The sequence below is a fragment of the Lagopus muta genome, chromosome 4 (assembly GCF_023343835.1).
Source record: "Lagopus muta isolate bLagMut1 chromosome 4, bLagMut1 primary, whole genome shotgun sequence".
NCBI lineage: Eukaryota > Metazoa > Chordata > Aves > Galliformes > Phasianidae > Lagopus > Lagopus muta.
In genome coordinates this window covers 32,168,059-32,194,430 of record NC_064436.1, presented here as the reverse complement: position 1 = coordinate 32,194,430, position 26,372 = coordinate 32,168,059, and the positions used below count along the sequence as shown (strand labels likewise).

Sequence of the window (26,372 nt, the reverse complement as noted above, 5' to 3'; positions counted from 1 at the left end):
GACCCAGACAGTCTGGCACTCCACACCAGCTGACCTGCATACCAAAGGTACCTGTTACTGATCTCATCCTTACCCAGTGGACAGACCATCACCCAAATGACAGGCTGGTACTAAGAAACCATCCATCCTGCACTAGAGGATGATAGAAAGATAAGAAATACTTCTTTTCAACACTATAACAGACGGCCAGAAGAAGTTATAGACTCCCCATCTTTGAAGACATTGATTAACACAGTTGGACATAATCCTGAGCAACCTGATCTGGCTTGATTTGAGCTAAGAGGCTTGGGTAGTACTGTCTCAGACAAGCTGTCTGCCCTGATGGTTCCAGTGACAGCTAAGTGCTCTAGTGCTCTAAGTGCACTAAACAACCTGTGGACAACTGACACCTGGCCATCTTCATGCTGATGGCCAGTACTTTCTTTGGATGTAGTACCCAGGGCTGTTGTCTTCAGCTTATCTGGCAGTATTACCACTAATACAGTAACCAATGAAAGTAGTAGAGCATGGAGAAGAAAACAAGCTATCCTGTGCCAAATAGGTAGAGAGAGGGTTACCCAAGTGTGAGCTCTCGCTTAAGGGCACCAAACCTACAGTACTCCAAACTGGGACCCAAATTTTGCTACAGAGCAGTCCTGCTCAAAAGCATGCGGAGTTTTTCTTCCTAGTTACTCAGCCTTTAAAGTCTGACTGGAAGGGGAGCCAGAATTGAAAAGGCCGTAAGATAGAGGTCTTGGGCTTGATACTCGTTATGTCCAGCATTAGTATGAGAAGCCTCAAAGACCATGTGGCTATTCACAAGAACCACACTTCAAGTCTTGCATGCTGCTGCAAAGTAAATTGGGACAGAAAATAACTGTGACAGAAGGAGTTTCAAAAAGGCAAGTTGCAGCTTGGCTTTCAGGAGGCAAATTAGCTGCTAAGAACTAATATGAAATCATATCATTATATCATGTCATAGAATGGCCTGGGTTGAAAAAGACCTCAAAGATCATCTAGTTTCAACTCCTCTGCTACAGACAGGGTCACCAACCACTAGACCAGGCTGCCCAGAGCTGCCTCCAGCCTGGCCTTGAATGCCTCCAGAGATGGGGCATCTACAACCTCTCTGAGCAACTTGTTCCAGTGTGTCACCACACTGTTTGGAAAAAAATCCTCCTAATATCTAAACTAAACCTCCCCTGTCTTATTTTAATCCCATCCCCTCTTGTCCTATTACTATCACCCATGTAAACAGTCATTCCCTCTCCTGTTTATGTACTTCTGTCAAGTACTGGAAAGCCATTACGAAGTCTCCCTGGAGCCTTCAGATCTAAGCTAGCCATTTTCTGGAAACATAGAGCCATAAGAAAGTCTTGTTTGGGGTGTTTTGTCTCCTGCAGAGAAGACATAAAATAAAATGGTTCAGCTAGAAAGGACCTTCCAAGATCTTCTAGTCCAACTGCTTGGCCACTTCAGGGTTAGCCAAAAGTTAAAGCATATTACTGAGGACATCATCCAAATGCTTCTTCAATATTGACAGGTATGGGCTATCAGGCTGTGTCAGTGGTCCCAGAAAGTCTTTCTGCTGTGTGAAATGATACTGTTCATTTAATTTGTGCAGTACCTGTAAGGTGATAGTGAATTTATTTTTATCTTAATGTACCTCATTTTATTTTTTTTTAGCCCTGATCCAACCATATAAAGACCTCACATTTCTTTGGAGATGCTCTGCATCTTGACTATGAGCAGAGGATTTGTGCAGTGACTAGACATTGTGGATTCTTAGCACGATTGCTAGGTAACCCTGGGAACAAAATGTGGGCTGGCCTGTTTCGTTGTACCAAGTAGCAGTTCTGGCTGAGCAGCTGCAGAAGACAGGTACATATGTGTTACCTTTTTGTCTTGAATGGGGTGACAGGCTATGAATTCTTTCTTAATGATAATGGAAGTGGGGGACTTCTGTTGTCTAAGGGCGTTGCCGGTATTCTGGGCTGGCCTTTCTGGCTGCAATGCAGACGGGTGTAGCAGTTTCTGTTGTATGGCACGGAAAGAGGGACTGTTTGGAAACCAACCAGGGCAGGATCTAGCATACCTGAGAGCTTGAGGCCATTGCTATAACATTCTTAGAGCTTCTGCACACTTAGTATCTCAAAGCTTTATGGGCACGTAATAAAATTTGGCCTCAAGTGACTTTTCATGGCTCAAGATAAAGTACTTGGCTTATCTCCCAGCCCTGACACTTGCTCTAGAGAATCATTCCATCCCTCTAATGGAAATTACATGTTTGTTTTTTCTGCTTATCAGTTACTAAAAGCCTTGGCTGGGAATTTCAGGTGCCAACAAAAGGATGGGACAATAAGTTGTTTTTATGTTTCAGAAGGGGAAAGGAATATAGCGTGTCTCTAGCTGAAGTTTAGAAGTATAAAGAGATTTTGAAAGCCAAATGCAAGATTCCTTTATATTTTCAGGAGGAGAGGGACCTGAAGCTACAACTGGGCTGTTAAGATGAGCTGATGGAAAATGAGTTGGTGTCTCCTAGGGAAGAATTTTAGTGAAGCAGGTCTATTTGTTCTTACCAGGTACTTACAAAAAATGTAGTAATTTAGGTTGGAAGAGACACTCAAAGGTAATTGTCTGCTTGAAGCAGGTCTAATTATTTCAAGTTGATCAGCGCCATGTGCTTTAACAGTGTTTCTGTCAGTTCTGTTAAATATTGCTGGCAGGAATATTCACTTCTCACTTTGAAAATAATGCCTGAATGCCTGTGATCTGAAATTCATGGCCCGGCTGAATAACTGGTAGACAATTATGTAAAATATCTTTGCTTATGAATTCCAAAGATGTTATTGCTTTGGGACTGGCCAATGGCCTTCTGTCAAGGCGTTTTCCATCTCAACAGTCATGCAGCCTATGTGAGCATGCAAACATAAACCAAGACAGCTTATTATTAGCATTCTTAGGCAAGCAGACTGTCTGACTGGCTGGGCTGACTTTGCAGGGTTAAATGGAAGGTATTGTTATTATATCTTTTTGCACTTTCATTCACCAAATCCTGTGCGCCCACATTGTCTCATTTCCACCCTATACTTTGTTAGCTAGTTTCTCTGTTACTTCCCTAGTATCAACCAAAAAGCTACTGCCAGTGTTTGCTGAATAACTCCCTAATACCAAGCACTTTGTAATTTGCTAATTTATTATGAAGAAATTTGTTCCTTAATGATTGTCTTTTCTTGGCCTGTGTCCTGTTGTTCTCGTGGGACAAGTATGTGTAAACAGCTTCTGTATGTTCTGACATAGGCAAGTGTATGTCTTTATTTTTCACTGTTCAAAAAAAAAAAAAAAAAAAGCCATCTATTTTAATGATTAGGCAGATCACAAAATATTCATTGATCCTAACGAAACCAAGTCACATTTCTGGAATATCTCTGTTCATGCTCTGGAGTAAAAACAGGAAAGTATGTCCTTTTGAGGAGAGCTTTAGAAATTAATAGATGTACATGTATTTGTTTTCCAAGTCCCTTGCTGTAGTTCTACCTCTTGAAACCCTTGTCAGCTTGGTGTTCTTCTAATGAATACTCTTTCTTCAGGAGATCTCACTGCAAAACCTAAGATCTCGAGTAATTTTTGCTTTCAGCTCTAGCTCTTTGCTAAAATAAAATTCTGCTGGGATTTTTTTTTTTTACCTGATCCAGGTGGGTAGAGTTGGCCTTTGCTCTTCTAGGAACATCAGGGAAATTTCTGTGCATTGTACGCTGTCAGTAGTTCAAGACTGTGCTTGGCCTAGGGTACACAGGGCCCATTATTGGTGGTCCTGAAATACTAATTATCCTGGTTGCAGCTGAAACAGAGGTGATTTTCTTCATAGCATCTGGTATGATGCTATGTTTTGGTTTAGGAGAATAACACACCGATATTTTAGTTGTTGCTGTAAGCTGTGCTGCACAGAGCCAAGGATGTTTTAGCTTCTTGTCCTGCCCTGCCAGCAAGGAGTCTTGGGGGGGGGGGGGGGAGGGGGGGCCACAAAGAGCTGGTAAGGGAAGAGAATCAGGACAACTGACCCAGACTGGCCAAAGGGATGTTCCACACCATATGACATCATGTGAAAAAACTATAATATCGTGGGGAGTTGGCCAGAGGAGCAGCCAGCTTGGGAACTGTCTGGGCATCAGCTAGTGTGCAATTGCATCGTGCATTACTTCTTTTGTAAATAAATACACACACATAAAAGTATAATTACTACTATTTCTCCCTTTCTTTTCCATCTTAATAAATAGTTTTTATCTGAAACTCTGAGTTCTACTTTTTTTTTTCTGGTTCTTCTCCCCATTCCAGTGGGAAAGGGGGGAGTAAGCAAAAGGCTGTGTGATGCTCGGTTGCCTGCTGAGTAAAACCACAACACTAATGAAGAAGTTAATGTTACTAACCCACTAACAGTGCTTCTTTTATCTCTGTGTGCGGACCTCTGTGCACAGCCTCAGCTTGACCGTTCTGGGAAGAAATAGCTACGTGCTTCTTTGGCTTATATCCCAAGCTTAATTAAGCCTTTTATATTTTACAAGGATGTGTTTTTTTGTAAGAATGAAATAATTTGTGATTGTAAGGTTAAAAAACATAAGCAAAAGGATTTAAACATACTTTGAATAATCTCTGGATTCAATTGGTTGGTAAGGATGGAATGCTGGAGTTCCTGTGGATGTGCATGTGTGTTCTGGGTGGAGCAAGAAGTTCCTTTAACCAACTTAAACTTAGTTTACTTTAACTTACTTTTCTTCGTAAGTTTTCTTTGGATTTTATTGCTCTTGAAGAAAATTATGGTATTGGGAGGGAAGTAAAAGGGAAGGTCAACAGGAGAATATTAGTATTTGAGACAGCTAATTGTGTATTTATTTGATCACTAAAGCTTTATGTAAGGTGGGTAACTGCAGCGGTATTTTTTCTACAGGGAGCCAAGAAGTCCAAAAAAAAAAAAAAAAAAGCAATTTTGATCCAAGCAATGGAAAGAGTCAGAAAAACAGGAGATACTGTGCAGCAGCAGTGTACAGCTTTTACCATTATCCTAGAGGTAGACTGTCTGAAGAACATGTTCTTCAAATTGCGTTGAAGTGCCTGTGAGTGGATGTTTTTGGGGAAAGAGGGGACTAGATAGAGCTAGGTGGAAATTTACTCCTACCGTTTTTTACCCCAATGTTACTCAGGTTTTTGTAAGTTAAGTGTTCCCACCAAAATGACTGAAATCTCGATAGGTTATTGGAAAGCCAAACACTTCAAACTTTATAGCAAAAACCCAAGTGCATCAGAGGCTGGAATCAAGGAGTTTGGTCTTTGATCGTTTTCCTCTTTAGTCTGGGTATTTATTCAGATGTGAGGGCAGAATCCCTCACCAGGGAACATCTACTTTTCTCCCTTCCAACTGGCTCTGAAGAGCCATGTTTGTGCTGGAAGAAGGGAATTCCAGGGAGATTGGTGGCCCTTTTCACAGAGTAAGCATTTTCCACAGGCGGGGTTATGCCAACCATTAAATGACTAATGTATAATTAGGAGGCTGGATACTTATAGTTGTCATGTCCCTGGTGCCAGGGGAGACCAGGACGACTGTGAAGGAGTGAGCATCAAGGGAGGTTAGGCTTGGTTGACCAAGCCATTTATGTCTGTATTTGTTTTTCTGTTCAGCTTTTGTGTTGGCAATCTCAAGAGGCAAGTAATTTAGCAGTGTAGACAGTGCGGTGGCTCTCCCTTATGGCTTTTACAGTGAGTGGATGGTAGAAGGTGCTGCCAGCCAGAAGGCCTGCTGTAAGGACACAAGTTGGACAGAAAGGGAGTGATAGGAAAGGGAAATTTAACACACTTCCTGTTCTGCTGTGGTGAAGAACAAGTCTTCTTGCCTGGGCCGGTTTATCTGCTCTGTCCATCTCTGCCTGGGGAATTCTTTGATGCTGAGCTGATCAGAAGGTTAGAGTCTCCTTATCGACTCCATGCTTACCTCTGTTTGTTTTTATTCCAAAGTTTGCTCTCTTATTTTGCAATAACCCACAGGGTGCTGGGTGTTGCGCCAGCTGTGCCTCAATGAAGGATCTTCATTCAACGCCTTTCCCTTCTCGTCACACCAGTCAATGCGACTCCTGCATTTTCCAGCAGCATTCACTACGCAGTCCAGACTTTAGTCAAGCCCTGGTTGGAGGACAGAAGGGCTACCAGACCTACCGGGATCTACCATGGGATCTTCAAAAGTAGGTGGTGTGTTTTAACTCAGTAGGTTTGATTTAGAGGTGCAGTGGAGGTAGAGGGATGTTGCTTATGAGAGATCTTAAGAAGTGAAGGACGTAAACAGATCTAAAAAAGACGTTGTTTGCTTTTTCTTGTCTGCTTTTAAACCTCCTTGGATCTCTGCCCCCCTTCATCCTTTTAGAGGTAGAGGGCATCATGGATCTATCCAACATGTACAACTTGAAAGGGTGTGATAGAGGAAGGCTAAACAATAAGTTGCAGACTGAAGGGAAGACTTTGGAGACTATTTTGCATGAAAAGAATAATGTATGGTTGGGGTGAGAAATGCAGAGGGGAATCCTTTCTTAGCATGGCCAGGAGCACAAAGATTTGCTTTCTGTTTAGAAGGGTGATGTGACAGCTTAGGTTGAAGCTTATCTTTCCCTCCCTATAATTGTCTTCTCCTGCCCCCATCGGGATATTATTGAAATGATGAAGAATTCAGTAAGCTCTTTTGTGTCAAAAGCAAATTTTAATAATATGATTTGGGATAACCATACCTTTCGATCAGGTCTAGTTGCAGTATTATTCTCCCGACCGTATAAAGGGTCCACGTTAAATCAGCAAAGGCAGCATAGCTACGTAAGGAGAGAATACCTTGTGGGTTTTCATTCTTCCAGGTTGTCCTTAGAGTTTTTAAGGAAAAAGCCATGATTTCTGGGGTATAGTGACCAGGTGTTTTGTATTTTAAAGGATTTTAAACAGAGATGTTGGATGTTCTTAGTCTTGTTTTACTGTAACTCAAAGACATTTCTGGAAAGTTCTGTGTACTTTAAAAAAAAAAAAAAAATTCCAGCTGTAATACTGTTTTCAATCAGATCGCATCCAATCATATATGTTCAGTAGGCCACCTGGCATTTGTTCTTTCTGCTTAATGCTCTGGCTCCTGGATTTAAGCGACAATAGGAGATACTCAGCTTCCCTTGAATTAGCCAGTCCTCCCAAAAAAAGTGTTGGGTTTTTTTTTCCAGCACCCTCATGATTTGGCTGGATGGCTGAATTTTTCTGTATGATTGCTTATGGCCACAATATTCTCACTGCCTTTATGTTGAGCGAAAGGCTGTGGACGATTGCAAGATACTTTTATTTTTCCAACCTCAGTATTAAAAAAACAAACACAAAACAAGACATAATTTCTGGATTTATTGAAATAGCAACATTATTTCTGGACTGACAAAAGTTATTCTTTTTGTCCATTTGTTTTGTTGTTTTTTTTTGTTTGGGTTTTTTTCCTATGAAGAACAATGTTTTGTTATAGTGTTGACTTTACTAGGAGGAGGCTGAGTTCAGCTTTTGACTCTGATCCTTAGTGGGACCCTGACCCAAAGACCTTGCATCTGGCTCAGCATCCATGCCTTTAAAGCTGTGCTGCCTGACAGTGAGGAAAGCAATCCCCATCAGTTGTGAATACCTGTTTGTGCATGTTACCTAAAGAGGGAAAAATAAGTGAGAATACTCTACCTAGCAGAAATGAAAAGTTGTTCCTTTTTCTAGTTAGATGGAAGTCTAGTTGCTATATCTTTTTTTGCATCAACAGTGGTGAAAATAATTTTAATAACAGTTTGTTGGAGAGTAGTTAAAGAAGATTTAAGTCCATTTTGGTTGCCTCTTAGTAAGAAAAGGATTTAGTTGTTTAAATAGTTCTTTAGATTATTGTAAAATCTTAAGTATATGGGGGAAATCTGTGGTGGATAACTATATATTTATGTATTTGGAGAAGGAATAAGACTGCCTGGTCTTAATCAGAGACCTAGTGTAGCCTGTTAAATGTCCAGATCTTTGTTGTCCAGGGATATAGATCTGTGTGTGCAACTGTGAAACTTGCTCTTTGAGTGCATCACGCTGTACCCTAGTCTCTAACAAGAGACTAACTTTAGCCAGTTCCAGGATGCCTCTTTTTACAGCAGTTTGAGCTAAACTGGGACGTGTGCTCTATAAGATCCTTCAGGAAGCAAAGCTACTAAGGAAACAGGATGGAGTGGACAGCCTTGTTGGTCTTGTCCCTCCTCTGCTTTGCTGTGCCCTGTGGTCTATGGAGCAGTGACCTACCTCAACTTCCTTGTGAAGATCTTGTGGACAGACAAGATGAGGTGCACAGTAGCTACTGTTGTATATGTTAGTCTAAAAGTGAATATGTAGGTGGAAATGCAGTGCCACTTGCACCAATTTGTCATTTAGTAGGTGGGCAAAGTAAGTATAAATTACAGACTGCTGAGGTGTAGCAGGAAATGAATACCAGCCCTGGTGCAAGGACAGTCATGGTGCATTGGCGTTAATGGGAGTTAAGCTTGATTACTGCAGGAGGCAGATATTTCTGCATGGTGTCAAACAGAAACTTCTTTATTTGTCTGCCCCAGTCTAGTTTCTGATTCCAGAAAATCATAGTGAAATTCTGATACGCACCACACCTGATTTGATACCAGGAGAATTATTAGTTTGTTTTTCCTTCTCACACACTCATTTTCTGAGCTTTTCAAATAGCAAAACAGAATGACAAAGCAGTTATTCCCGAGTCTTAAAATCTCATCATCTTCATTAACTGAGCAAGACTCAGTATAGTATCAATTGCATTTCTGGTCTCTGCTGTTCGTACTAGAGAGTGTTGCAAAAGTGCATCACTACTAACTTTTTCATAGCTCATGATAGTGCATTTTGGGTCAGCTGAAACCTTTAAATTAAGGCATTCTATTTCCATCACATACTCTGTCCATTTCTGTATTTCTGATTACAGAGATCTTTGTTCTGAATGAAGTCTTGTTATCACAAAGCTTGGGATGGTTTAGTTTGACATCTTTCTGATACCACAGTCTGACAACTTCATGTGGTCTGTGGACAGATTTGATGATAACAGGAAGAGATTTCATACAGAAATGAATGTAGGAGTTGCTGAATTCCTCTGTCATTGGAGGACTGCCCTTCACTCATTTGCACCCCGTGGCTATGAAACCTCTGATTTCAGCAGCATTTGTCCTGCAAAGAAACTTATCCATATGTTCACTGTTCAGTGAAAAAATTTTGTTAGATCATTACATCTTACTGTTTAACTACTCAGCCCGTCAATTGTTGATGAACTATAAAGTGGACAAATTTATTATTCAGCACAGAATTATTCAGCAAACCATAGGAAAATCTGAATGCTTTGGGCCAAACTCTCAGTGGATATAAGCTGTCACATGCACACAAACTGTAACAAAGGAGAAAGGCTGGTCTGTTATATCAGACTTGCGGAACTCTTCAGGAGCTGATGTATGTACAACTCTTCTACTGTGGTACACCCAGTAAACAGATAAAGATGCTGTCACTGTCCTATTATGTGTGCATTCATGTAGCACCATTATTGCTAGTGCTGATGAAATGCTTTTTATCAGTTTTTCTCATAGCACCTTAAATAAGAATGAAATACTGCCCATTTTAAAACCATAGGGATCGGCTTAAACTGTCATCTTTTATAGCATAAAAAACAAAGGACATGCGTTAACCCACAAGAAAACATCTCTCATAGGTAACAAGTTCTCCCAAAACTGCCTAACCTATATTAAGTGGTTATATTAAGATGTGTTTATCAAACATCTGCTTATCTGAGGAAATTCAGCTTAGAGGTTTCATGAATTAAGTGAAGTCGTGTGGATGAGGAAGATTACATATGTGAGTAACTGCTCCAGATGAGGATTTCTGTTTGCTAAATGGAACTTGGAACTTTGAAAGGAATAAATTAAGAATAAGGGTTTTAAAAAATCATATGCTATTTGCAAAAGAATTCTGAAAGTTTATAATACATTACATGGTGTTGTCTATATAACTGCATCCCAGCCAAGTTACTTCTGGTCTGATACCATTCTTTCTTTGATACAACAGGCAGTTACTCTTTACGCTCATCTGCGGAGTGAAGCTGGCATTCAGCCTTTTAAATGGGTTTCTCAAACCCAGCATTTTGGCTTGAGGATATGCCAGTATGATTATAGCTGAAAGACCTTCCGAGTGCTTTTCCTTCTGTTCAGCTTAAGGAGGAGAATTTCTTTTCAAAATGAAACTGTCTAAGATAAGATAATGAGTCTGAGCTGGTTGTGTCAAGTTAGTTGTGGGGTTGCGGGTAGGTTTGTCGTTGGGTTTTTTTCAACCTAGTCTCACTTCAGACATGGCAGAAACATTTGCAAAGCACGTTGTCGTAAATGCATAGGAAGAAATATGTTACTTTGGATTCCTTGTTGGAGCAACAGGGGAAAAATAAAACACGATAAATTAAAACTGAACTCACCACTGACTTAGTGATTCAACCTAAGAGCTGCTGCTAACTCTACTAGAGCTTTGAGACTTCTCATATAATACGCTGATAATAAGTCCTATTAGATACTGAATTAATGTGACCTATTCATAAAGGTTGCCTTGGCCGATGAATATGCCCTATGGAAATCAGACTCCAAGCACCATAGTGGTGAGCAAGCATTAGAAGCTTGGTTAAGTAACTTTGGCATTAAATTTTAAATAAACACAGGTAGTAAAAACAATAGTATTAGAGATGGGAAGATATGGGTCTTACATTTTTTAAAATCAATTTTCTGACCAAAATGCTTACAAACTCTCTTTTCAAACTATTTAAATGATCTCATTTCCTATTTACTTTCTAATAACCAAGATCATTGTCTGCTAGAAAGGAAAACCAGTTTATAAAGAAGTTAAGGGCAGTTTCCTATAATTTCTTGTATCTGAGTCTGAGCACTTGTGAGTTGATCTGTCCAGGAGTGTGTGGCTTAATAAAAAAGGTAACGTGAGACATGAGGAAAAAATGCAAAAGGAGACTGAGCAGCCAAAGCCTCAATGATTATCACAGAAAGTTAGTATATTGAAATATTTCTCGAATATTCTTGTTAATGAGCTGAAGTCCTGACCATTTATATGTACATGTTTCTCATTTCTGCGGTTGGTGTAAAAGCAGTTTCTTTTTGGTAGGCTCAGAAATAAAATTGGAGCTGCACCAAATTCTTAATACAGAACTTAATACTTATACTTAATAGAACTTAATTATTATTATTTATATTTATTTATTTATATTAAATTATTATTATTATACTTAATACTTAATAGATCTGTTTACTTTTGGTCTTTTTTTTTTTTTTCCTGCTGTGTATTCACAAATGCATTTTAAAGGAAACCAGTCAAAATGAGAGTTTAATTAATAAGCTGTCCTAGAGGTTAGGAGAAGTGAAGGGAATGCTAGACAGGAAAGCCAGGGAAGGTCAGAAGTGATATGAATGACAAATGAGAGCTTCCATTTTTCACTCAAGCAAATATCACATTTAGTCTGAATCAGATGTTTTCCAAGCAACATTAAAGTAGTCAGGGCTTTAAAAAGAAATGACAATGAAGTGCCAGAACCTACTTCTGATGTACAGTGCACAACATGCCTGCTGACTTCGTCAGGATGCCGCTGCAGCAGATCCTCACAATGATTTTCAATTTTAGTGCATTTAAACTTAAGGTTCATGGATGTTCCAGAGGCAAGCTGTATTTACTTGATTATGAATGTGAGAACTTCTGAAATACCCTCATGATTGAGTCCCCACAGCCTTGTTTCCCAGATGTACTCTGAGCTGAAGGTATGAACATTAGCACCTGAGGTGGCTGGTTCTGGTAGCAATGACTCTTAGCCAAAAACCCTTCCTTCCTGTTCTGTATTTTGTAATGGCTGATAACATCATTGAAAATATGGCTTAAGATGTCTCTGGGTTCATGGCTGTAGGCAAAATTTGCTCTGATAACCTTTTGGGGGCAGTTAGTTTAAGAGAGTCTAAATCTCATACTGACCTACTGACTATTGACTTGCTGTGTGTTAATTTGGATTAACACCTTTGTAATTAAGAGCACAGCAGAGAAAAGTACCTGGCAAGGCTTTTTACATGCGTTCTGTTGTCCACTCACTATCTCTGCCCTTCCCTGTCATTTCATCCATTCGGGTGAATGTACTTAGAACCGTGCTAGTCTTTGCTTATAGATTTAGCCTGAGTAAAAAGGAAGGACAAGCAATCTCTCCAAAATCTATTTCTATTTTTTCTGTTGTTACTGTTGTCCAGTCCTACTTTGCAGGAAAAAAAAAAGACTGAACACTTTGGATAATGCATATATACATACTGTACAAATAATGGGATGCTTTTTAATGAGTTTGTTGTACGAAGAACTTCTGGGAGCAAAGGTGTTGTAATAACCAGCTTGTTTAACTTATTGAAAGCTGCTTACATTGCTCCGCAAGCATTCACTTAGCTGAAAAATGAACATAGCAGTTTATTCTTAGTAATTTTCAGTCAGAAATCACATTAAAAAATTCTTACTGGGACTCATATGTAAATGAGCCCTTAAAAAAAGAAGAAGAAAAAGAAAAGTAAAAATCAAAGTCTACGCCAGGATTCTGTGACTGGCAAATCTCAGCATCTACTTCAAAATAGTCTTAAGTCATGGTTTCATTTTTAAAGATGTTGGATAAGAACTCAGTACTGCTGGGAAGAATCAACTGATGTTAAGGGAGAAAACTTTAGCATCTTTTTTTTTTTTTTTTTTTAATTAAAAAATACCTCTTAGAAATCTTTTTTTTTTTTTTTCTTTTTCTTTTTTTCTTTTTTCTTTTTTTTCCAGAATACATCAACCATCCATCAAAATAAGACATCTCGAACCGTGGAAAATTGCTCTAATTGTTATTGGAACAGCATTGGCAGCAGCCATCACCATTGGTCTCCTAGTTTATTTTCTGGCATATGGTAAGATTTACAGAACTTACCACTGTTCTATTCCTGTCTTTAGTGCATCTCCTTTGTGCTTGGGCACATAATGCTGAGATTTTGTTTTTCATCAGTCCACTGGATTGTCTGGAGCTCGTTCCATCCTCATTTAGCATCTTTGCAGATCTCTTCTCAGGAGCATTTCCTGCTATGCAGTGTGCTTAGGGCTGTGGTTTCTGTTGCCTTTCACTTGCTTTCACTCCTTTTACATCTTCCTCTTGATCTACTTCTGGATGAGGTCAACACATGAGTCTTCTTGCCTTTGTTAAGCAAGTGACAGCTGAACCTTCCACTCAATTCTATCTGTGCTGTTTCCCCATTCTCTTGCTCTGATCTCCAGTAACTGCATCCCAGTGTTCAGTGTTGTGTGGACGTGCTGGCCAGGAAGGAGCATAGCTGACCAGCAGGAAGCTACTTGTGATCTTGTGCGCATTGAGCCCAACATGCTGCTCGATGTCCACAAAAGTAACTGCTGGAGAAACTGGTTTTTCGTTTTTTGTCACTGCTTGGCATAGATTGCCCAGCAGAACTGAGTTCTTGTTCCTGGGTTCCTAGTTTTTAGAAGTTTTATTTGAATGGGTTGAGTACAAGTGAAGGATTATCCACTCTCCAGACATCTACTTAGTCACCCCCAGACTTTCTTCTAAGTTCATGGCTCTTGGTGCACTGTGAGTATTGCCTGTTCCTCTTCTCTTTACAGATCAGAAGCTCTTCTATTACAGTGGCAACATAAAAATCACCAACATCCAGTACAGTAATGAATTGTCCAGACAGACCTCAGGAAGGTTTAGAGACCTGAGCGAGAGAGTTGAGAGACTGGTAAGTTGGTACTGTCAAGCCTTTCCTTTATTAAGGACTGTGTGATGATAGAAAAGCCTTAATGTGAACAGCCATCATTTAGACCACAAGTTTCCAGTATGCCCTAAAACCCTGGGTAGCAGACATGAGCAATAAGTAGCATTAAATTTGTGGTCATACTAGGCAGACTAAACAATCCCCAAATAACTTGTTTTAGCAGCAGTGGTGAGGTAGGTATTGATAATATTCTCAGTGTCCTCTTACATCAATGATAATTTGTCCGTGCCTTCTCTTTCCCTGCCTTGAGCCTGAGTGCTGTATGCCCTTACACATATATGTACAGCACCAGGCACATAAGAGTCCAACCACTCATAACAAAGTTCACCAGGCACCAAATCGTTTCCCTTCTCCTTCCTCTTATAGCCAGGTACCTGGCACCGCTTTCTGGCTTTTCTGCTGCCCCACTGTCTTGAAGGGAAGCATGCTTTTACACCCTCTCCTTAATTGGGGGTGGGGAACTCTATCTGTCAGACTGCTACTGGTGTTGAGAAAACAGTACACATGCCTTTTTCCTGCTTCTTTGGTATGTTTTGTTGGGAAACCTTCCTACAAATAACAGAGGGTGCTCATATGGAAATAAATAGATTGCAATTTCCTTTCTTGTTTTCTCTTTGAGACACTTCCCTACAGATGATAATTACAGAGTTCAGCTCTTTACAGCAATAAACATGTGATTGTGCTTGTATCTTTTTGTATTTCATTCATTAGAGTCTGATACATATCTTTTACCCCTGTTTAGCAACCTTGCACAGATACTCAGTTAATAAGACAATCAATGTTTTGCTCCCCACTATCATTTAATGTAGGGACATATCATTTATTCACAACACATTGTGAACATTGTATTGGAGAAGTAGGATTTGACAGTGCTAGCATTTCTTCCTAGCTCTTGGAGATCTTAGTCAAGTTGTCCTCTTTTTTTTGTACTTATTTCCTTTCTGTCCCCTTTTACTACCAGTTACTCTGTTGTATTTCACAAGATCTGCTTCTGGTGCATGTCTGTATGCACAGTCTTACATAAGCTGCGTTTATGCTGCCACTTGACAGCTATTACCTAATAATTGCAGGCTTCTAACCTTCTGATAGGACCATGGAGAGGGAATGTTCTCCCTGAGCGAGGAGACATTGTGCCTTGCTGAGTTAGGAGGGAGGAAGGGGCTGAGAAGTCTTTGAGGAACAACACTTGAGTAAAGTTGAATCCCTTTCTCCTGCTTCATTGTCACCTTTTTTTCCCCTTTTTTTTAATGTGACTCCTGCAGCAAAGAATCACCAATTTTAGCTAAGAAGCTCTTTCAGACAGTGTCCAGTACAGTCAGAATGTCCACTGAACCTGGCTATTAATTCAAGTACTTGAAAGAAGGTCAGTGCTTTAGAAACTGTCTCCTGTGTGTGCGCTGGGAACTTCTGACGGTAGTGACGATAAATACCAGTGCTGGTTGAGCAGTAAGAAACATGATTTCAGAGTACATTAATTCCAACAGATAAGCAAAACTATAACTATCATACAGGAGACAGTTGCCTTTCATTAGTTCCTGTGACTTTTTTTTTTTTTTTTTACAAGTTGACTGTAATTCGGGCTTCAAGTTTTACCTTGCTCTCTCAAAGTTGGTGAGTTCTTTGCTTGATGAGACTGAGAATTGTCCATAAGGTTTGCTGTTTTTGTTGTTTTTTGTTTTTTTTTTTTTAGTGACTCCACACACTAATCAATAACAGTATGGTCCCCATGACTCTGTTTCTGTCAAAGCAAAACTCAGTGGTGATAAAAATCAAAGCAGTCTTCCTAGAGACAGAAATATCTTCTTGATTTCTTAGCAGACAGCTGCCTCAGAACACGTATGTTTTCATCATCATTGTTTCCACACCATCTTTCTAATAGAATGTAGATAGTTGAGTTTGAATTTACCAAAACCCTCTGTAGTCCTACCCCAACTAAGTTCAGAGTTTTAGGTGCCCAATCCTTCCAGTCATCGTTAGTAGGAACAATACTTTAAGCCCATGTTGTGAAATAATGAGTCAATGCAGATAAATGTAGCATCTTTCACAATACTTCGTGTGCAGAGTGAACAGAAGTGAATCATCTCTGATAATCAAAAGCATTCAAATTACCTGGGTTAGTGCAACTCCCTGCTAGTGTTCCCTTCTCTGTTCCCTCCCTTATGAAGCCTCCTTTGTTCCCAGAATAACCCTGAAAGGAACTCTTCTGAGTGTTGAAGTTTCTCCATGAAATAGGTTTTTCATCCCATTGATAGGTCATCCCATGCCTTCCTCGGTACCTGCAGAAAACATCCTGGTGTTTGCTTTGATTTCCACAGCTGAATAGTAACACCCATTGTGTGACATTCCCAACTCTTATCTCATTGAAGGCGGGAGGGAGTGCAGGGAGATCATGCCAGAGAGCTGATGAAGCCAGTGTACCAGTCAACATCTCAGGGCTGACTGGAAAGTCTGGAAAATGGATTGTGGGGTGGAGCTGGGGGGACTGAGGAACAGATGATGAAAGCTGTCTGCTTCTTGCTTGGCTTCGTTTGAGTGGTTGTAAGGGTTCCCTTTGTGCTCTCTTTCAAGAGAAACGTGACTGAATGCTGCTGTGGAAAGAGACATTCCAGTCTGCCAATCTCCTTGTTTTTCTGGCTGGACCAGTCATTCTTCCCTTCCTAGCCTAAAATGCACTGTGCCAGACCCTTTGCTCTTGAACTGAATACAAAGGGAACGTTTGCAGCCACTGTTTATTGCTTGAATAATTTGTGCACATATTAGATGCTACCATTTTCCTGCACTGTTGTACCCTCTGGTTTTCTCTAGTTCCTTTACCAGCTTGCTTTTTTTTTTTCTTCTCCCACAAAATCTATTCATTCTCTTTTAGATTTCCCAAGTGTTCCATGGAGGTCCTAACCACTATATTAGTAACACCATCCCAAGGGAGATATCCAAAGCCCTGCTCTAAGCTTTGTTTCTTTAATTAAGGATCCCCTGGTGCCCCAAATTGCAGCCAGAGCTGAGACAGCCAGCTCTGTATGGATCCAAGTGACTGGGATGATCTTGGACAGCAGTGCCAACTGCCTTGTGTGCAGGGAGAAAGACGGAGGTTCCTTGTCTTTGCCCAGTGTGGAAAGCTGTCTTTGACACTAATGGAAGGAGTTGTGTGTTGAAGAGAAGTTGAAATGAACACTTCATCAAGACCTTCTTGAAGACAATTGCTTCAGACAAAGGCAGGCGAATGTTTAACTGTGAGAGACTAATGGATACTAAGCAAGTATGGCTTGTGTCCCCTTCAGTACATGGCTGGTTGCTCAACAGAGTAAATACCAGCCTTTACTCTACTCACCAATGACTTGCAAATGTACCTATCTGCCCTTCTCATCACAACAATAACTTTCTGATTCTTTTTCCTAGATGTTGTAGGAAAAAGAGAGATGTCTATTTGTCTTTCACACAGACTTTCCCCTCTTTGAGCACAGTTTACACCTTTTTCCTTTCCTGGGCACCTAGTATCCCTCTACTGCCTGCTTTTCTGGCCAACCTTACTGTCTGGCTGCTTCTCCCTCCTCTAATCCATATGTCTGACTCCCTTTGTGGACTCTTGCATTAGGCACTGTACTCTCCCTTGCTTTTGAAGATCTGCCCTGACCACTGTCCCATATTCTCTCCTGCTCTTTTGTAAGCCAGGCTGTGGGCTGGGTGGCTAGATACTCCTCAGGTAGGAGTGTAGCATGGCTCCCTCCTTGACTAATTGGACTGCTGGGGGAGAGGCAAGTTGTTTTTCCTCCATGAGTACCTCAAGCCACAGAGTGAACTAACATGAGCTTCCCTGCCATCTTACCCTCCACAAGGTACCTGGGCTCTCCTTCTTCCCACCACCATCTAAAACCAACGTAAAACTTACTGTCTGGATCTGGGCAGAGGGATTGGAGCTGACTAGTCCTTTGCATCCTCAGTGGCACAGTACAGATTCTCAGCTGTTTTGGCACAAAATCACAGAATTGTAGGGGTTGGAAGGGACCTCCAGAGATCATAGAGTCCTACCCTTCTGCAAAGCAGGCTTCCTACAGCAGTCTGCACAGTAGGTATCCAGACAGATCTTGAATACCCCTGAAGAAAGAGAATCCACAACCTCCCTGGACAGCCTGTTCCAGGGCTCTGTCACCTTTACTGTGAAAAAGTTCCTTCACGTATTGGTGCAGAACTTCCTGTGTTTGGCACATTTCAATTATGACCGAAGTACACCTCAGTTTTCCAGTCCATAGATGCCAATGTCTGTGCTGTACAAATGGGAAACTGAGCTGGAGAGTTGAAAGGCCAAATCCATATAAAGCTACTTCAAAACCCAGAGAGAGGTCCCTTAGAGACAGAAAATTTTTTGAGAGTTTACAGATGATCAGGAAATGACCCACCTGGTCCCTTTCTCCCACTGAGGTTTCATGTGTGAGTTTGTGTGGCCTTCTCTCTCAACTGTCATGTAAATACTTAACACCTCTGTGCTTTAACACCCAATAGCTTTATTTGGCAATTAGATCAGCTTTCAATGGGACAGTTCTCCTAACCGAAGGACTAGCTGTCTGCTTTATATTCAATTATAAACTTGATATAGTTCTTATTTGTGTTGTAAATAGCTTACTTTCATAGAATCATAGAATCACCAAGGTTGGAAAAGACCTTCAAGATCATCCAGTCCAACCGTTCACCTATTCCCAGTAGCTCCCACTAAACCACGTCCCTCAACACAACATCCAGCCTTTATTTCACATCTGCATAGCCAAAGCTAGACATACTGACTATGCTTTTCATCTGAGAGAAATTCAGATAGAGCCTAACTTAGAAGTGTGACGGGGGAGTGGGTATATGAGACTCCTCTTGTACAAGACTTGGCTTTTTTTTTACGGGTCAGACATGAGACAGGTCTTTCTAGAGAGTGAAACAGTATATCTGCAAGATAGAGAAATGTGAAACAGGTGCTTCAGAGCGAAGAACTATCTGCAGAGTTGGTTGGAACTGTATACAAGATGTTTCTGTCACATCTTCCACGCAGTGTTAAGGTACACATAGATACAAGACTCTACAGACGTGCACCAGAAGCAAGTGCTTTGCTTGATCAGTGCCTTATGTTCCTTGGGTCTAGAGGTCAACTTGCTAAGAACAGAAATCTAAGCCAGCAGGTTTTTGAAACAGTCCTTTAAGACTGCATTTGCTCTGGGAGGCCAGGCTGTGAAGGCTGTAATGTCTAACACGCTGAACATGCCCTGAGAAATAGTGTGCTCAAGTTCAAGGGAGCCTAACTGGACTTCTCTTTTTAACAGCGAATTAAAGCAGTGGTCACTAAAGGTACCATGTAGCTCCATTTCCTTCTCATATTGTTTCCCTGCTTACTCCCTCTGTTTTTGTAAATCATACATTTTTCCCTCTCAGCCACTGAAACACAGAAGGAAAATGAAGACAGATTGGTTAGATCACAGAATAAGAAATTACGCTAGCTTCAGCAGCCAAATCTTTCCAAAGACTTTTCAGAGGAAGTGTCCTGCAGCACCAAAGTGAATTAAGTAAGAATGTTGCTGTTTGTAATAAGTTTCAAAAGAGATTTCGTAGTCTTTTTAAATATAACCCCAATGTCTTTATTTAAAATACAGCATTCCTAGGTACAGTGAGAATATGCTCACTGAAGTATCTGCTTAGTACTGATAGAAGGTGCAAAGGTCAGAATTTCAACTGAAAGTTTTCCTAGTTATTTAAAAGTTTGGCTGTTGTAGTAAAGACAGAAAAATGAAGCTTTCTAATGATTAATATTAGAGATTTTCTTATAATACTCTCTTTTTCTCCAAAATAGCGTATGTTGAAAAAAGAAAATCATCCTTTTTTCTTCATATGAAATATCTTTAAGGAGTACTGAGAGGAGCAGTCCTAAAATAAATGTAGAATATTTCATAACTTCTGTTTGAAAAGCTCATTTTAAGGGACTGCTTCCTACAGAAACAAAGTATTGTCCTTGGTCTGGCAGGATACAATAAGGGTGCCCTCTATGGGTGAGGGCTTTGTTTCCAAGGTTGAAAACAAAGCAGAAAGCAGCTTTCCTCATTAATTCTGCCAAGTGGGAAACATGGCAGCGTGCCAGTAGGCAAGGTGACAGTTTGACAGCTTGTTTGTTTAGCTCTGGAATTAGAGGATGAGGCTGAGCGCTGCAGGTGTGGTCTTAAAGACATAGGTGGAATGCTGTTGTGCTGAGAGAGGAAACAAACCTTCTCTTTTGGAATTCCCATTGAAATCAAAAGAAGACAACGACTGCCAGTAGAAGCATACACTATGTTGCTTTTGAAACTGAGAAGCTTTCTTTTTGTTAACTTGATTCCAGTTCTTGTTTTCACAGGAAAAGGGAGAAAAAGGAAAATATGATGTTCTTGAGATGTTAGTGGGAGCTGATGCAGTGTAGTATGTGAAGCTGCAGCTGAATGGTCTTCATCATTTCTGTCAGTTTGAAATCTGTCTACCTCAGTAGCATGAATTTGCAAGATGAAGTGGTTACACTCATCAACGAACTGCCTAATATTTCTTTAAATTTAATACAGGGATACTTTAACTTCTTCATGCAGTGTGATTTTTCTTAAGTTATACACATACAAACTAATTTTTCTTTGTTTTGCCCCCTCTCCCCCACCTTGGTTAATCGAGACAGAAGATCTAATAAGCATATACTGAGTTGCAAAATCATTACACTCTCCACTCTCCCCAAAAAAATAACTCAAATTCAGATCCAGTATGTAGCAAGAAAAAAGGTATAAAATGAGCACAAGGAAAATGAATGTGAATGTGAGCTGGAAAAAGGAATTCAAAATGAAATAAAGGGCAGTTATTGATAGTGTGTGTGACTAAGGGTAGAATCTTATCTTAATTATAGACCTGTGATCCAGAATTACTGCATTGTTAGCTGATAATTAAATCAATGAAGTGATTAAAGATGTGAGCTGATATCACTGAGATCAAAATCTGACTGGTCAAGAAAGAGGTTGTTTAAAACATGGTGTTATCAAGAGGGAGAATTCAATTTCAGTACTTGTGTGATCAGCATCATTTGGGCAGTTGTAACCTGACTGCATGGCTATTGAGATATTCCAGATTTTCTAGAAGTAATCTTATCCTAAGATCTGTTTGCTCGTATATTTCTACTTCTAACATATTACTGTGGCTTAAAAAACGAACAGAGTAATTTTTGTGGGAAAAGGCTACCTTTTGAGGGGCTGAAAAAAAAAGCCCTTCTCTGTATTTATGCCTAGGTGGATTTTTGTCCAAATTTGTTTTTCTTCTGGAAAATCTCTTGTCCTAGTGGACAAAATTTCTGTTGCAGTGTGAAAGTTTTGGGAAGATAATTATGGACAATTGAAAGGTGTGAGTGCAGATGGGAATACTTACATGACCTTAATTCCAGTTGTTGCTATTATATGGCTGTAATGAAACTACTGCCATGGCATTCCTTTTAAATTGGTTACACTAGAGATGAGTATGATCCTTCAAATCCTGATGTTATACCAGGTATTAGCTCTCTTAATTTCTTCCATCCCAGTTATTTCTCTGGCACCTATTGCCTTTAAGAACAGTTCAGCTGAGCTCATTTAAGTGCAAAGTCAGTGCTTACTTCTTAGCTTTTAGCAGCTGGCTAATTTAAACTCTGTGAAGAGTTTATGATGATGTTTGCAGGTGCATGGGATCACACTGTTCTTGCCTGCCATGCTGGGTATGACACACACTGTCTTTGTATGTGTGGTTTCTGATAGGAAAGTTTCAGATCTTCTGGTTTGCCAGAGGCCTGCGGATTAGTACACTCACTCTCCTTCTGGTCTGTTTTCTTCACCTTAGGCAAGCAGTGTGGCTGTAGGGTTGCCACTGCTGTGAGTAATAGGTATCTCTGTTTCTAAAGGGATTGTAATGTCTACGTCTTGGTTGAGGACAGTGCTGGGTTCACCTTCTCTTGTAATCCCTTTTCATCCATCTTTTTCCTGCACTCTCTTCCTCTCATCTCTGGTTGGGCTCTCCACTAACCACTCAGCTGAAACCTGTGTAGGAGATACGTCAGGCTTCCAAGCAAGCCGCTGCTGCTTGATGGCCAGATGGCTGCTTGGACTCTTGGCAGGCTGAGCTGCACATTGGATGCAAATTGGCCAGTGAGTTAGATGCTAGGTACAGAATTAACACAACTGGTAAGTTTAATTTGTATGGTATCATTACTGTCAAATACTGAAGAGAGTCACCAAACTAGGCAGCACATTCTAGTTTGAAAAACTGTTGAATCACTGGTAATAATTTTTACATCCTGAAGAGCTAGCAAGACAGAGGGAAAAATGTAGTCTGAAGATAAGTGAAGAAGGACTAAACTGGCAGCACACAGAAGAATGGTAATATAGAACAGCAAGAAGATTAGCTCCCAAACCTAATGAATGCCTTTGAACATACAATTCAGTGGGTTCAGTAAATATATCAGAAGAAAGTTCTGTCAAACTGATTTTAAGTTGACATTTTTTATGAATTCTTTTGTCCTGTGTGAGGTAACAGAGCATTGTGTAGTGGAAGAAAACAAGGCTGCTGCACCAATCTTGCGGGTCTATTGTAGACCCAGCTACACATCTGGACAATCACAGCCCAAGTCAGCCTCATCTCATAATGAACAATCTGATTGCTGTCACACGTGACCTACTTCCAGAGCTTGCTTTTCTTTCGGGTCCCAGGGAGGCAGGGTGTATCTGCTGACTCTGACATCACAGACAACTCTCTGGGTTCAGAGGGTTGGCCCTGCTGACATGGTGTGACATGGGAAGAAGAGGATGATGAGATACAGAGTTACTCAAGGTGGAATAGAAAAACAAGTCTTGTTCATCAAGGTGTAAAACAACTTCTGGCTGTACAGAACAAAGAAGATACTCCTCTGTGGCTGGATTTGTGGAAAAGTGGGAATGTTTTCCCCTTTTCTTCTGTTTTTGTTACTACTACTGTAGTAGCATGGAAAGGTCAAGGTTCGAGAGTGAAGTCCAGTTTGAGAAAATTTTACTGCATAGAGAAAAGTTTTGATTTAAAAAAAAAAAAAAGAAAAGAGGATTTGAAATTGAATTAGCAAAACACTAGGTTACATTACATTAAACTAATCGTCAAACATCTTGTTTGGACAAATGCTAAAATAAAATGTGTCACAAAAATGCTGTTCACTTGAAAGAAGCGATACTTTGCACTTTAAGAATAATTATAGACTTTGTCTGCAACAGTGGCTGTCACCATTCACCAGCTGCTAGATGAGGGCCAGGAAAACAGGCAAGATGCACTTAATCAGTGGTGAAATTAAGGGATCTGAATATAACAGCATCTCCTTTGAATGGCTGCAATGAAAACAAAATGCTTAAAATGACTGTAGATGCTTCACCCGTTCAGGCCCGGGTCCCACCTAGTTACTGAACAAAGTTCTAGTTGCTTTTGCTTCCAGAGCTATTAGTCAGACTGAAAAGTAAGCTGTAACCACACTGCAGAAAAATGTTTATTGTTGGATATGGGTGTGAAAGGTTTTACCAGGAGATTTATGGTAGAAATATGAGGTAGGCAATTTTCTTTGTGAGTTATTATTGGCACATATGTTTCTAATTTTTTTCCTCTTATATAAGTTCTACGTGAATATAAAGATAACTGCTAATGATTCAGGTTTCCAAAATTGTTGTTGAAGGACGGAGTGTGTCTGGAATAGATTCATATTTGTCAGAAATCAGTTCGTCAGCAGAGTGAGAGTTAGGAGCCACAGCACAGAGATTTGGCAAGCACGCCTGTCCTGATTAGATATAGCAGCTTATAAAAGTGAAAAAAATACCAGATTAGGTTTGAAGATGTTAAAGACTCTGTGAGAATCACTAGAAAAGAAAAAAATTAATTAAAAAAAAATTGGTGCTTATATTCTGTTGGTGATGTAGTACTAAGGCAAATCTGAAGATGGGGAAAATTAATGACAGTTTCCTGCTAACACAATAATCAGGGAAGGGTTTATATTTGTGACATGAAATATAAGTAAAAATAATCAGTGTTTTGTCTGAGGGCAAATACTTCCAGTAACCAAAGGCCATGGATGGGGGAAACAGGCTTTAGAATTGAAGGAAACAAAATACTTTATTCTTTATTTTAAAATATATCTCTCATGAAGGGCATTGATAGCAATGAATAATCAGCACATTGGCAGTATAAATTCCATTTTACATATACAGTAGCTTGTTGCAGTTGATATCTATCCACTGTGTTTTTTTCTATGTAACTGTTCTTTCAAATGCTGAAGTAATTTCAGATAACTGTCAGTAACAGCAAGATTTCAACTCAGTGTATGACTATGAAGTACTTCTATTTTTTTCTGTCTGCTGTATCCTTTTCAACTTAGTATCACTCTAAAATAGGCAGTTTTAATATTGAAATTATTGTGTATGTATCAATGTCTGACTTCAGCTTAGAACGACCAGTGCTGGAAAGAGGGGCTTATGTTCTCTGGAAGGAATCATTCCTAGATTTCTGATTTATTTGCTGTTTTTAGTATTGAGACTTCATCAGAACTTTGAGAACTCTGAAGACTTGGTTCTGAATCAAACTGCCTGAATGGGCTCAAGCCTACAAAAAATCAAACTTGCATGATTTTGTTAAGCATTATTAAGTTTTTTGTTTTTTGGTTTTTTTTTCTGTAACACATTTGACACTTCTAGGGTGTATATGTTTGATTTGCTGGGTCTTCCTGCTACAAGGAACTGCATAACTCAGTTGTGACTTTGTTGTTTCTCAATGCTTCAGTGATCCTGAAGTATTCCTGGCAGAATTTCATGCTCTGTTATATCACACTGCATTGTCTCACAGCGATCATGCAATCTTGAGACAACATTCAACCTTAAGCAGGATGTGGTTAAGCTGGTACCAGCAAAGATGTCATTTGGGGATTGATTCCATATGTGCATGTGTGTTATAAAAACAAGTTCTAAACTTCCTCTTTCTGATGGTAAATCACAACCGTGATTGGAAGTGTGTAGAATTTGACATCACTGGTATCCTTGGTCCTGTAGAAATCTATAGCAAAACTAAACATTCTATCAAAAAAGATGCCTTTCATTTGGAAAGATTGTTGTAGTGTGTTTCCAGAATGCTTATAAATATCCCATTGTGCCTAGGAGTGAATGGAACAGTAATCTAGTGGCATAATGATGTAGTGTGCCTTAGGTTAAATGGGGAACAGCTGAAGGAAGTTTGGTATTGTATTATTAAGATGTTGGGCTAGATTGTGTTTCTGTGGCTCTGCAATCTGTGATTTTGTAACTGAATGTTTTTTTCTGAATGCTCCTTCCAGCAAACCATTCCCTGTTGTGTTTGTTTTTTTTTTTATTAACTTACGTTTATTTTTTTTCAACAGATGGACAAGACATTTCACAATTCCATTTTAAGAAAAAAGTACATCCGCTCACGCTTAGTCAGAGTGAGGTATGTAAGATTCTACAGAACACATATAGATGAGATGTAACAAGATGCTCACCAGGTGCAGCTAGAGAGCTGTTGATATGATTCAGTGTGGGAGTGTTATGTATGTCCAGAGCACAATCTGTAACTGATCATAATCTTAACATTTGGATCTTGGTGCAGAAGATATATTTTGGTCAGTCCAAACTCTGTATTAGGTTGTGCTTGAATCTTCAGTAAGCATTAGCTAATAAAACAGATATAACTTGAGCTATCTGAAAGTTAAATTAAAAAAAAAAAAAGGCATTTTCAAAACTTTCTTTCACAATAATGCAGATGTCATGATGTCATTTTACTTTTACAATTGCTACTCTGGTAATGTTGTCAAGTAAAACATCAATACTGCTCTGCTGGTTAGGAAGGGACCCTCTTGTCTACTGTTGGATCTCTTAGAGCAAGCATAAGCAGGTGCTTAGGGAGCAGCACCAGCACAAGTTAACTATTTCAGAGGTTTCTGCTCCTCTGTATGATCTCTATCTCCAGCTGTTTACCACTTGGGATCTCCTGATGTGGTTGTGGTTTATCTGCTTGACAATCTGCAGTAGAGGTCTTTTCTGAGGACTTGTCCAATCCCAAACTCCTTGTACCTCCATCTTTTAATAAGGAGTTTCTTGTGAAAGAACCACCTCCTTTGGATCATTTGATGGCTTATAATTCTTATGCTGAAGGAAGTGGTGAAAGTCAACTTCCATCCCTCCTCTCTGAGCAACAAGTGGTATCAGGCACTTCCCTTTTTGCTTCTGAATTCCACGAGTTCTGCTCTTTTTTGAAAACTTCAATATGCTCAGCAGTGCCTTGCAGGAGCTGTTTCTTCTTGCCTTGCTCTAAATCTCTGCTCTGCCACTTTTTGCGGTGAAGAGATCAGGGATTATGGTGGTGAAATGATGTTCTTGTTTTGCTTTATTCTCTTTTCATTTGCCACTAATACCCAGTGTTTGATCTCTCCTTGTAGTTCTTTTGTCTGTGAAATCCTAGCTTCCGCTTTATCTTAGCTTAACTCCCAGC

The 26,372-nt window shown here is 39.9% G+C and overlaps 1 protein-coding gene across 1 annotated transcript in view; it reads left to right on the top strand.

Moving 5' to 3' along the window:
- The first annotated feature begins 6,045 nt into the window (after positions 1-6,045).
- Positions 6,046-26,372, top strand: part of LOC125692351 (transmembrane protease serine 11E-like) — a 39,694-nt gene continuing 19,367 nt past the window's right edge. Inside the window, exons 1-4 of the mRNA XM_048942743.1 lie at positions 6,046-6,209; positions 12,871-12,992; positions 13,714-13,832; positions 25,264-25,331. Of these exons, the coding sequence (XP_048798700.1) occupies positions 6,046-6,209; positions 12,871-12,992; positions 13,714-13,832; positions 25,264-25,331 (473 nt within the window). The remainder of the gene's footprint in view (positions 6,210-12,870; positions 12,993-13,713; positions 13,833-25,263; positions 25,332-26,372) is intronic.